At 41.8% G+C, this 12,423-nt stretch overlaps 2 protein-coding genes across 2 annotated transcripts; one reads left to right on the top strand and one right to left on the bottom strand.

Annotated features, from left to right (window-relative positions):
• The first annotated feature begins 87 nt into the window (after positions 1–87).
• LOC129868911 (potassium channel subfamily K member 4-like) lies at positions 88–6,997 on the top strand. Its single transcript, XM_055943254.1, has 8 exons — positions 88–373; positions 2,327–2,421; positions 2,761–3,025; positions 3,140–3,257; positions 3,354–3,514; positions 3,638–3,824; positions 5,214–5,356; positions 5,569–6,997. Exons 3-8 carry the CDS (start codon positions 2,837–2,839, stop codon positions 6,199–6,201), a joined length of 1,431 nt encoding a protein of 476 aa, XP_055799229.1. The 5' UTR covers positions 88–373; positions 2,327–2,421; positions 2,761–2,836; the 3' UTR covers positions 6,202–6,997.
• Positions 6,603–9,694, bottom strand: LOC129867864 (hatching enzyme 1.2-like). The gene is made up of 4 exons (XM_055941343.1): positions 9,623–9,694; positions 8,294–8,435; positions 7,700–7,789; positions 6,603–6,640 (listed from the first exon to the last, which is right to left on the bottom strand). The coding sequence occupies exons 1-4, from the start codon at positions 9,692–9,694 to the stop codon at positions 6,603–6,605; spliced, it is 342 nt and encodes a 113-aa protein (XP_055797318.1).
• Positions 9,695–12,423: the final 2,729 nt, after the last annotated feature.

The raw sequence follows: 12,423 nt of genomic DNA, 5'->3' as shown, positions 1-12,423 counted from the left end.
TAGCATATGCTATATCCTTTTTTTACTCTATGCTTATTACCTTGGAGATCAGGGTAGAGGAAACAAAACAAAAAAATCCCATTCTAGCTCAGTGTATCTGCATTGACCCCTCCCTTCATCTCTCTCACTCCCTTTCTCCCACTCATTCCACTTCTCCCTCTTAATTCACCTCTCTCCCTCTCTTTTCTTGGCGTCAGTTTGATGGAGTATCTTTTCATTTCTTTGCTTCTCAGCAACAGCCTATCCCACACGCTTATGCACACTTACTATCCTAGTGTCTAGTGTCTAGTGTTTTCTGTTTTGTGTGAGTGTGTGAAAGAGACCCTGCCTATAGCTGCTGATACCCTGGATTTTTAAGATCGTTCATTTTGAGGTAAGAGATGACCACAGGCTTCACCCCGTTTGTTAGAGACCCCAGAATCCTGCGTTCATTGGATGAGATAATTAATGTTTTATTGTTTGATAGATCTTGTGGGCCGATGGGGACTTGCTGTCTATTTGTGTTAAGCATTGTAATTGCTATTGGTTGCAATTGTTTCATTGGAACAGATAATTTACCCCATTTTAACTGCAATCTGTGTGATTAAAAGAATGTATTCTCAGGCATTCTGACTGTATTGTGTGTGAAGTATCTATACCTTACAAGGGCCATGGCTTGGTATCACGTTGAGCATTAAAGCCACTTAACTTCAGTATCTCAAGGATGACATGTTCACACGAGAGTAAGGTACTACATATGTTCATTTACGGTTATGTTAAAATGGAGAGATTGTAATTAAGAACAATTCAAAGTAAACCTTGTTAAAAGTTTCAAATTATTATTTGGTGGCATTGAAAAGGCCTTTCGACAACTTTGGTAATAGTGTCAAAAATGTGACTGTCACCCTAATAAGGAAGATGTCAGCTAATGCACATGGCCAAAGGGTTGAAGGGCAGTTATTTTGATCTGTGTACACGTGCAAAATAGCTGCACGTAAGGATGCAGGCTTGTCTGTCTGTGCATTTGTTTGTGTATCCTGAGCAGCTGCTGAATTTGTTTGGCTGGGTAGTGTACATTTCACTGTGTGGGTGACAGCCTATTGGTCTCAGGTTGAATCAGGACCAGAGGAGCTGCTGACTGCAAAAGCAATGTTACATCTGAAATGAGAAGGAGAGACAGCACAGATGTAATATATTCCAAACACACAAATACAATACGTACTGTAGTAAAGGCCTACTACTGCACAATTTCAGTAAAGAAAATCAGACAGAAGAAAAATATTGGGACTAAATGACACCTACATGGAACTAACTGTACAGTATTCGTGTGCCCCTGGGGTCTTTAACCTGTGCTGACTAGAAATCCAAATGACTAATTTCAACGACTAATTGACTCAACCATTCAGCATTAGAGGCGGCTTGGGAATCGGGTTGACGTTTATTGTCAGGAATCTTGCCCTGGAAACAGAACTGAGTGTTTTCCGCCAGATGGCTCAGCTACAAATTCAAAATCAGCTATATTGTAAAAATGAATGAAAACAAAAATGTGCTTTTTGATCTGAATTTAGGTCAGGGTTAGGGTTCTGTTTAAAACCAGATTTTATGACTTTGTGGCTGTGCCAGCTAGTGACCACTCTGCAGAGCCGCCTCCAGGGCAGGATTCATGACAATAAATACCAATGTGCTCTTGGGAAGGACATTACACTAAATCAGCTCTGTCACGTCAGGGTCCTAAGAGTCATGGGGTATTCCTTCTTCACACAGTCTGCTAATAGTGTGGCATGCCTGGTAGAGAACAATATTTCTCCCCTGTGTTAATGGACAGACATAGCTCCCACACACACACACCTACTTCATGCTCCACCCCACCCTGCTGACGCACACCTCTATTTGTCTTTTTAATGTTTATTGAATGTGCATTTTGTACATTTGTGTATCTTCCCCGTCCACCCTTATATCGTCTTGATGTTCCTTTCTCTCCTCAATGTGATCCATTAGAGATAGAGCATACAACAGATGCATCTTTCATACAGGGTTTTGGTTGACAGCAAGCACCTACACGGGTGTCTTGTTGCAGCTCATTGTCTGTCGTCGGTAACATTATGTTCACAACGAAGAGCACAATGTACCAGTGGAAGCCCATGTTTTCATTGGCAAACAGTGATGTAGGGAATCTCTTTCATCAATGGAGAACATACAATGAACTATTTTGAACAGGCAATTGTTGTGTTTGTAGTTAGATGATCTAACCTTTAATATGATCTTTGTAATGTTGTCATGGATGAATTAGGAATCTCTTCAGTGCCTGTCAGTCCAGTTACATAATGTTTATTTTGTTCGACACCAGGCTCTGAGTTTGACGGCCACCCCCAGCAGCTACGGGTTCAAAGACTCCATCATCAGGTGCAGCTGGAAGAGGGAGAAAGACAAATAGAGAGAGAGGTAACCGACTGGTGAAGAGGAATGGGGTGGATAGTAATGATCATTTACGCAGACACATCTCTGGTAGAGTTCATGTCCATTCCTGGTTTGAATGTATACTACAACCCTGACGCCACCAGAACAACACTAGGTTTGTCAGGTTCCTTCCTGCTTATCAGACAGTATACAGTAGCCTATACATGTAGTGTAACCATTAGCAACATGTTTATAGGTTTCCGGTCAGTAATATGTTAGGGGAATCAGTCTGCATTATGTTTCGTTTCCCGGTTAATTCCCTTGCAGTTAAGCTAATGTGGATCTGTTTCCATGAGGTCGCTGTGTTGTCTGTTTGTTCTGCAGCTGGGCTCCAGAGCACACCAGCACTGGCAGTGGGAGGAAGAAGCGTTCTTCTCTGGGGCTGAATGAAGGTGCGAGCATGCGCTGCTCCACCCTCCTGTGTATCCTGGCAGGGGTGCTGCTGTACCTAGTGCTGGGGGCAGTAGTGTTCCAGGCTCTGGAGGCTCCTCGCGAGCAGGACCAGCACACGCAGCTGCAGGACACACGCAGATCGTTCCTGGAGAACTACACCTGCGTCAGCCCAGACATCCTGCAGGCTCTCATAGAGGTACACTACATTAAGAGAACAAACATATACATATGACGGGGATATCAGGCTTTCAGGTTGTCATTCCCTCTCACTTTAACTCACTTCCTGACCTGACTATGTCTCCCATCCCAGGAAGTGGCAGATGCCGTGGGAGCGGGGGTGGATCCTAGCAGCAACTCCTCTACTTTCACCAGCCAATGGGACTTGGCTAGTGCCTTCTTCTTCTCTGGGACCATCATCACCACCATCGGTAGGTCAGCAGCCTGATCTCCCCTATGTTTACTCAATTGTGACACACTGACTCTACCTATCCAAATCCTAAAGCTCTACAACCCATCATCCTCAGGTTTTGGGAACATCTCCCCGAAGACGGAATGGGGGCAGCTGTTCTGTATCTTCTATGCCCTGGTAGGGATCCCTCTGTTTGGTATCCTGCTGGCTGGAGTTGGAGACCATCTGGGGACTGGGCTGAGGAAAGCCATCCTCAAAATAGAGTTCATCTTAGCGGTGAGACACTCAACAGTAGCTGTTTGGATGAACGTGTTTCCTCTGTCTTTTTCAGTCTATCAGTATTTCAGTCTCTTCATTTCTTTCATTCCTCTTTTTCATGTTTTCCTCTCTCTCCCTCAGAAATGGAAGGTGAGTCCTACTATTGTTCGTGTCATCTCAGCTGTCCTCTCCATCCTGTTGGGGGTAGCCATTTTTGTTGCTGTGCCAACGCTGGTGTTTCAGGAGGTGGAGAAATGGACTCTCCTGGAGGCTTCCTACTTTGTTGTCATCACCCTGACTACAGTGGGCTTTGGAGACTATGTTGCAGGTACTTTCACCACTGCATTTTGGGATTGGGTCAAGGAATCTGTCTCAAAAGGTCAAAACTCTCTTTTCATTGTTGAAACTTTCTTTCATAGTTGAAACTCTCTTTCATTGTTGAAACTCTCTTTTCATTGTTGAAACTCTCTTTTCATTGTTGAAACTCTCTTTTCATTGTTGAAACTCTCTTTCATTGTTGAAACTCTCTTTTCATTGTTGAAACTCTCTTTCATTGTTGAAACTCTCTTTCATTGTTGAAACTCTCTTTCATTGTTGAAACTCTCTTTTCATTGTTGAAACTATTTCATTGTTGAAACTCTCTTTCATTGTTGAAACTCTTTCATTGTTGAAACTCTCTTTTCATTGTTGAAACTCTTTCATTGTTGAAACTCTCTTTTCATTGTTGAAACTCTCTTTTCATTGTTGAAACTCTCTTTTTATTGTTGAAACTCTCTTTTCATAGTTGAAACTCTTTCATTGTTGAAACTCTCTTTTCATTGTTGAAACTCTCTTTCATTGTTGAAACTCTCTTTTCATTGTTGAAACTCTCTTTTCATTGTTGAAACTCTCTTTCATTGTTGAAACTCTCTTTTCATTGTTGAAACTCTCTTTCATTGTTGAAACTCTTTCATTGTTGAAACTCTCTTTTCATTGTTGAAACTCTTTCATTGTTGAAACTCTCTTTCATTGTTGAAACTCTTTCATTGTTGAAACTCTCTTTTCATTGTTGAAACTCTTTCATTGTTGAAACTCTCTTTTCATTGTTGAAACTCTCTTTTCATTGTTGAAACTCTTTCATTGTTGAAACTCTCTTTTCATTGTTGAAACTCTTTCATTGTTGAAACTCTCTTTTCATTGTTGAAACTCTCTTTTTATTGTTGAAACTCTCTTTTCATAGTTGAAACTCTTTCATTGTTGAAACTCTCTTTTCATTGTTGAAACTCTCTTTCATTGTTGAAACTCTCTTTCATTGTTGAAACTCTCTTTTCATTGTTGAAACTCTTTTCATTTGAGACACATACATGTCTGCTTCTCCAGATGTAGTTCCCACTGTGTTTTTATTTTTATTTAACCTTTATTTAACTAGGCAAGTCAATGTTAGAGCACTAAAAAGTCCAGTCAGGAGTGATAAAATACAGTCAGTCATCAAACTGGCCACTTCCTTTATTAAATTATTCACAATCGTCCTACGACAGTTGAATTATTAATTGGCTCGTGTGTGGTTTCATTGCCCCTAGAGTTTTCAGGCAGCGCAGTTTGTAATGTTCATTCTTGTGAGATTAACAGCACGTCTTTCACATGTAAACTAACCTGTAGACGTGTAAAGTTGCTGATTCTCCAATGTCTACACTTATACATCCCTATCTATCCCTATCCTCTTGCTTGTCTCTGTCAGGTGATAGCGGAGATGGTGGTAAAGACCACTGGTACAAGCCTCTGGTGTGGTTCTGGATCCTGCTGGGTCTGGCCTACTTTGCCTCTATCCTGTCCATGATTGCAAACTGGCTTCGGGTCCTGTCCAAGAAGACCAGGGCTGAGGTGGGGGGCCGGAATGGGAGAGTGCAACCTTAAAGAAAAATGGGCTGCACCATACATTTGATGTCACCTACAGCCACCTGTTTTCTTCTATGATCCTCCCTTCTATGATCCTCCTCTCTCATCAACTCTCTTTTTTTCTGTTGTGACTTTTATTAAATGCACTTTAAATAAATTGTGATTTGATTTGATCTCTTTCCTCTCTCTCTTCCCAGATGGAGGAGCTCAGAGCCCGTACCACTGACTGGGGTCAGAATATCCAGAACATGTCCGTGGACTTCCGCATGCCAGACGACCCCTTCAAACGACGCAGGCGAAAGCATCGCCATGGTCCTCGCAGCCGGGGCCATGGGGCGGGTCATGTGTCTGGGACCAGGGCCCCTGGGGAGGGGGACAGGGTGACTGGTAATGGCCAGCTGAACAGCCAATCAGAAACGGGATCGTCCTCATACTCTTACTCCTCCAACGATTCCGAGTCGGGGTCAGGGTCTGAGACAGGGTCAGAGGCCACGCAGTCGGAGCGGGTAGTAGAGGATAAAGAGAAGGATGTCGATAAGGAGAACGCCTTCCCAGAAGCCCTGTATTCCCAGCCTCTGGACTACTTTGGAGAGAACCTGGCATACATTGATGAGTCCTCAGACGCAGTGAGTGGGAAATTACATTTGGATCCCCTATTGGATCCAGCACAGCCCGTCTCTGCACGTTCACGAAAGCCCAAGAGGAGACGGCCCAGAAGACCACCCCCAGAGAAGATCCCCAAAATCAGCCCTACCAAACCTGAGAAGAAAGAGCCAAATGGAGACATACCCCCTGAAAATCCCCCGCCCCCTCCACCAAAGGATGGATGAACCAAATGCTCAAGGGTGAGTTTGTATGTCAGGTAAATGAACAGGAACTCTACTGGTAGCAGCCAAATTCTCCCCTTGGGAGAGCTTAACGACCTGACTAAACGGGGGGTTGTTTCCAGAGCATGTTGAAAGTGGATGGTAGGGAAGAAAAAGAAGAACTGAACCTAATCGATGTTTTATTCACTGCACTGTTCATGTTTTCTAAACATAGTTTGAGTGCGTGTATGTCGTAATATGCCTGATTCTAATATGGAGTGGGCCTTGATGTAATAGTAGAGTGACTTATTCAAATAATGCTAACAAAACTTAATCACCGTCACTGCACTGACCTGAGGTTGCCTTGGTAGGTTTTTAATCATGTTTTAACGTGCCCCTCTCACCCATGTTTGTTTGAGCGCTCCCTACTGGGCAATCATGGAATTGCACAGCCCTGTTTCCTCTGGATAGAATCAGCAGTGAAGCACACCAACACAAAGGGTTTCTAACTCTGAATCAGTCCCTATTGCTTTTGTCTTTACGGGAAAAAAGGCCTTACGACAATAACTCTACCATGATGAATTTGCCCCAAATGTCTGGAGACCAAACTTTAGTAAACAAAGCTTTTGGTCTATAATAGGAAAATTCAAGGCAGGAGTAAATCCTGTCTCTGCCAATAACCACATCAGGTCTTGCATGACCTAGCCTAAGTATTACAGTACTGACTTTATTAATGTGTGCACTGTGTACAGCATATGCCATTGTATAAATTGTTCTGAGTATTATTCTTCAAATGTATTGCACAAAACTGTCATGTAAAATAAACCTTTAAAAACAAAATCCGAATACTATTTTGTGTGTGCATGTGTGCACAGGGGAAGATGAAAAACAAACTTCAGAGTGATTTGTTTTATTGGGAAGGTTTTATCAAGTTTAATACATTCATAAACATGACTGTCAGTAAATTAAGAACAATGTATACACAGGGACACAATGAGCAGGAATAACAACAGTCATTGAGAATGAAATTGCAGACATCCATCTTCTCTTAGTTCCTCAATTAACTAGCTACATACGTGAAATGAGAAAAACATATATTATGTCTTAGCAACCATTTGCACTCATGAACACTTAAAGGGGCAATCTGCAGTTGAAACAATAGCCAAGGGGACCTTCCTGCCTGTTTTTGGCAAAAAGCTGAGGGATGGGCCTGGAGAAATGTGAGCACTCTCAAATGTATAGACAGAGCTAAGAATGCAAGGACTGACCATCCGAAATATAAAAATTCTAGTTTTCAGCATGTTTTGAGGCTATACTATGTTTAAGCTTATATTTCGGATTATGATGTGGTAAGACAGTTGAAAGAGGGTCATGAGGCATTTATAAGTATATTCTTCAAGAATTAATGGGTACATATCATTCATTTATATGTCCAAAAATGTATGCAACAGGAAATTCAAATTGAGAAGTAAATTGTAAAGAAGATATACATCATTTATTACTCCATGTAGTTCATACTCACTGATATACTGTAGGTTGTTGATCTTCTGGATGTCAGACATATCCTGCCTCTGTCCTATGTTCACAGAGGAGTCAGGAATGGGAAGGGTGTTTTTTCACCCCTTTCTCAATTGAGAAGGCAGTCCTAAAATAGAAGAGAGACAAAGTTGAAAAAAACCTTCAGACATTAACCATTCAAACCCTCTCCCTGGCTCAGATTTACAGCTGAGGTAACCCCCGACCTCAGCCTGACTTTACTGTCCAGGGATAGAGGACAGTTCCCACCTCTGTGCTAGGGGTCTTTCTGGAACTCTCTCCAGGCCTGGGTCATCTGACCTTGATCAGCTAATTAAAGGCTCTACCAGCGAGCAGCAGAACCCCCACTTTGACTGTGCTTTAGTTGTTCGCAAGAGGGCAGGTTGGGGTCTCTGTAAACTCCTGTCCTCCACTACAACTCACAACCGGACCTCTCACCCATGGACCCTTCTGTCCACCACTCTGGACTTCCCAACTGGTGTTAGTGCATTACTGACCATAAAACCACTATTCACCTTCAATTTCCTTCTTGCACTGTTGTGTGTGTCTGTCCTGTGTGGTGTGGCAATAAACTTGTCACCTTGAGGAATATATTCCCAATTGATCTTGACAAACTGGTCTCTGTCGCTCCTGGCGTGTTCGTGGTAGAAGCCCAGTGCATGGAGGAGCTCATGCGGAATGATGCCGTGGTAGACACAGCGGTACACATCCAGAGAAAGCTCCTGTTATGCTCCATTTCTCCCCAGCAGAGACCAGCGTCTACAAGGGGAGCGAGATCCACTTTGGAGCTCAATAGCATGCTGCAGTCGAGGCTTAGACTGAAGGGTTTTTACATCAGTGCACAGCTGGGTTTTGACCTGCACAAGTGGCTCTCAACTCACCCAGTTTTACTTTGAATGTCGATGTAGCCTGACTGGCCACTCCAGAGAACGCAGCGAATGCAGGTTCTAGTGTAAAATGATTTCATGGCCATCAATAAGAGCCTTTTCAGAGTCATGTGCGATGAAGAACATCTGTCTCACTTATGTTATTACCTCATAACTTCAGGTTATATGTGTTCATGGCTTAATAACACACTTTATAAACACAATTACAGAATGATTTTCCCTTACAGAAGTAATAGTCTATGACAGGGGTAGGCAACCCTGGTCCTGGAATGCCGCAGGGGATTCATTTTTTTTGCTTTAACCGACCTGGAAGAGGTATGTTGAATTTAGGCATTCACTGAACTGATCAGTTAGCTCAGTTGGTCAGGTGTGGTGCCTAGTTGGAACAAAATCCTGTAGTACCTGCAGCACTCCAGGAACAGGGTTTCCTATCTCTGGTCTATGATATATGGCACCTCCTCCAGTCCAGATGAGGATTTTCTCCATCAGAAGTAGTTGCCGTTGTCCCAAAACTTCATCACGTTTCTGGTCCATCTCCCTCCATTAGCATGTGGCTCATCCCTTGGTGCAAAGAGTTGAGTGGATGACATAACGAAGATATGGGTTGTAGATGCTATCTTAATCAGATACCGACTTGTTAGCTTCTGAGTAAATCATATTCGTTTGCCTCAAGGATCTTTGTAGGGATGACTAATGTGTTTCATTTTTCAGTCGTGACATCTGAACAGGAGTATATGGTTATATATGGCAGCTGTCTCACTGCAGTATTTCAATCTTTCTTGCTAGTTCAGCATTGCGTCTAGTGTTTGTAATTTGGACCAATCATATGTAAATGTTCAATATACAGTAGACTTGATTGTTATATAGCACCGAACAGTATGGTACATTTAGGAAGTGAAGACTTCCTCAACGTGCCATTCCTGGAGAGGAGACAATCTCAAAGTGAGTGAGGGATTCTGAACTTAAGAGTGAGTTGAGAGTTAAGATAGGAGCTCAGCAGTGCTGAAGGTTACAGCTCTTACCAGGGGAGAGTGGGTCTGGGAGAGGCCCAGCAGCAGCAGGGTCGAGATGGTGAAGACGAGGCTCTGGTCCATGTTCCCTCAGTGTGTGGAGATGCTCAGAGAGGATCAGGTGTAAGCAGGTGTGTGAGATAGACAATGGATTTTATATAAACACACAGGGAGTGGGCCTAGGCCTTATGTCAACACTTTGGGCCTAAAACAAGCCTTTCAGTAGAGGGATAACTGCAGTAACCTCACTTATCCATTCAGTCACTGACTCAGGATACTGTAGGACAGTGTTTCCCAACTCCAGTCCTCGAGTACCCCTAACATCACACATTTTTGTTGTAGCCCTGGACAAGCACACCTGATTTAACTCATTGAGGGCCTGATGATTAGTTGACAAGTTGAATCAGGTGTGCCTGTCCAGGGCTGCTGCTGTTGGGGGTACTCAAGGACACCAACTTGGGAAACACTGCTTTAGGATATATAGTTCTACAAGGACAGGTTGTAGAGTTGTGATAGCTATGTTTTTCTTGAATAGTCTTAGATGTAATTCATCAGATTACAAACACTAGGCATCTGCAATTTCTACGTAAAGTTGGACATTTAGGAGTAGGGTGTTGGCAAAGCTTTCATTCAGACATTAAAATATTACTTAAAGAAGACACAGCTAATGTGTAGAATCCATTAGTAAATGAATTAAGTGCTGAATATTTTACCAGAATTACGCGCATTTAACACATTACCATAAATCTGAACTGCAAAGCAGCACTTTACTGATTAAAACACCCTAGAGTCTAGGATTGTAATGTTAGTGTTGGTGAGAGTCATCTTTCCATAGAGGGGTGATATTTGTTTGTAAAAATTATTTGTAGGCCAAACCGTTCTACAGACGATTTTGTGAGAAGACTGATTTTCAGGATGTCTCATGGTCTGACAAACACAGCTCTAGCACTGTCACCTTTCACTGCATTAGCATAATAATACAAATCCCCATAAGAATCCGTCAATTTAAGCTAGAGATATCTGTTCATTTGCATTGGACGTGTCTCAATCCACCGCATCTGTCGATGGTGCACTTTCACATCTGTGGTGAAAGATAACAGAGCTAGAGGGTGTTTGTCAGACCATGAGACAAATAATTGTTTTATATATTTTTGATAGGCTACTTCAAGGGGTCTAAAATTACAAATCAAATAGCAAAATGATCCTTTGTATGACTTTCTTAAAACAATTCCATACAGCTTAGTAGAACCTCCAAACGGTTCAGTTTTCAGCAAGGGAGTACATTGTGGATGTACTGTAACACCTTCCCTAAATAAACAATTCCTTCTTTTAACAGTACCACTTTACATTTATGGTACCGGTTATAAAGAGTATATAAAGTTGTTTATGAATATTACATTATTAGTTTATAAATAATAAACTATAGATAATATCTAGTTTATTATAGTTAACAACCCGTTTATTGTAAGAGATTTAGCCACAACCTACAGTCTTCGTATAGAAAAGAGTTGTAAATAATGTGTTGAAAATCCCATTTCCCATGCCTTATCATGCATCTGACACACTGGGTGTACTGTAGACCCAAAGTGATGATAAAAAGCACAAGCCCCACTGTTTCGTAAATAATGTCCTAATATTTTAGTAAATGGCCTTTGTTTTTAATCATATCAAAAGTCCCTTTAGAAATGTTGAACCAACCTTATTTTATAGGCTAATGAGCTAAATTAAAACTTTGCCCTGATCTGCACCAGAATAAATTAGCTGCTATCCGAATCTATTCGCTATTATGGTCTAAAGGTTGCCGACGTGTGGGATATTAGGCTACACTAAAATGACTGATGAACTCTCGGACTTCGTGGTGGCTCTGATAACGGTTGAGCCTGCATGCGTAGTAAAGTCTGTGACCTTGCACTCGACAACACGAACGTAGACGTCACCTCAGACAGGCTGGCACATATACTGGCAATGTAATCAAGATACCACCAGAGAGCGCTACAATATTAATCAAATCAAATCAAATTGTATTAGCCACATGCGCCGAATAGACCTTACAGTGAAATGCTTACTTATGAGCCCCTAACCAACAATGCAGTAAAAAAATATATAATAATACGAATAAGAACTAAAAGTAACAAGTAATTAAGGAGCAGCAGTAAAATAACAATAGCGAGACTATTTACAGGGGGGTACTGGTACAGAGTCAATCTGCGGGGGCATCGATCAGTCGAAGTAATATGTACATGTAGGTAGAGTTATTAAAGTGACTACAACTAATAAATACTACAACTAATAAATGCGGAAATTCAGATTCCCCTGACATTGAAATTCTAAAAATAAATGATCAAATATGTCGGTCTTCTTTCTAAATATATACCATTGATGTAGTTAAAATTGTTGGCACTCAAAATCAATGCTGACTGTAAATTGTGCAATGGTGACAGGTGACAGCAGGTGTCTTATTACACAATGATCCAATAATAACTAAGACATGTCATGTGACATGCCATGTAACAGTTATGTGTGTTTGGCTATTGGATGAGTAAAATGAAGATGATTCTTTCTCCATCCCGACAGGACAGGGTTGTCTCCTATAGAGAGGTTTTCTGTCTTCAGAGACGCAATGGCATGGAAGAATGGGAATCCTAGGATTGTAATGTTCTGCTTTCCAGTTGAACATTTCCTCGGGCGACAAGGCCTTTTTCAAAACAACTCGATCACTTTGAGGGTCTCTCTCTTTCACCCGTTTCCCCATTTAAACTATGACCCGTTTCCCCATTTGTTCAGTTCACTCTTGGTTATTTAATCTTAGACGG

The sequence above is a fragment of the Salvelinus fontinalis genome, chromosome 13 (assembly GCF_029448725.1).
Source record: "Salvelinus fontinalis isolate EN_2023a chromosome 13, ASM2944872v1, whole genome shotgun sequence".
NCBI classification, from domain to species: Eukaryota; Metazoa; Chordata; class Actinopteri; order Salmoniformes; family Salmonidae; genus Salvelinus; species Salvelinus fontinalis.
Note: the sequence above shows the minus strand (reverse complement) of the source record. Positions and strands in the feature narration are given on the sequence as shown.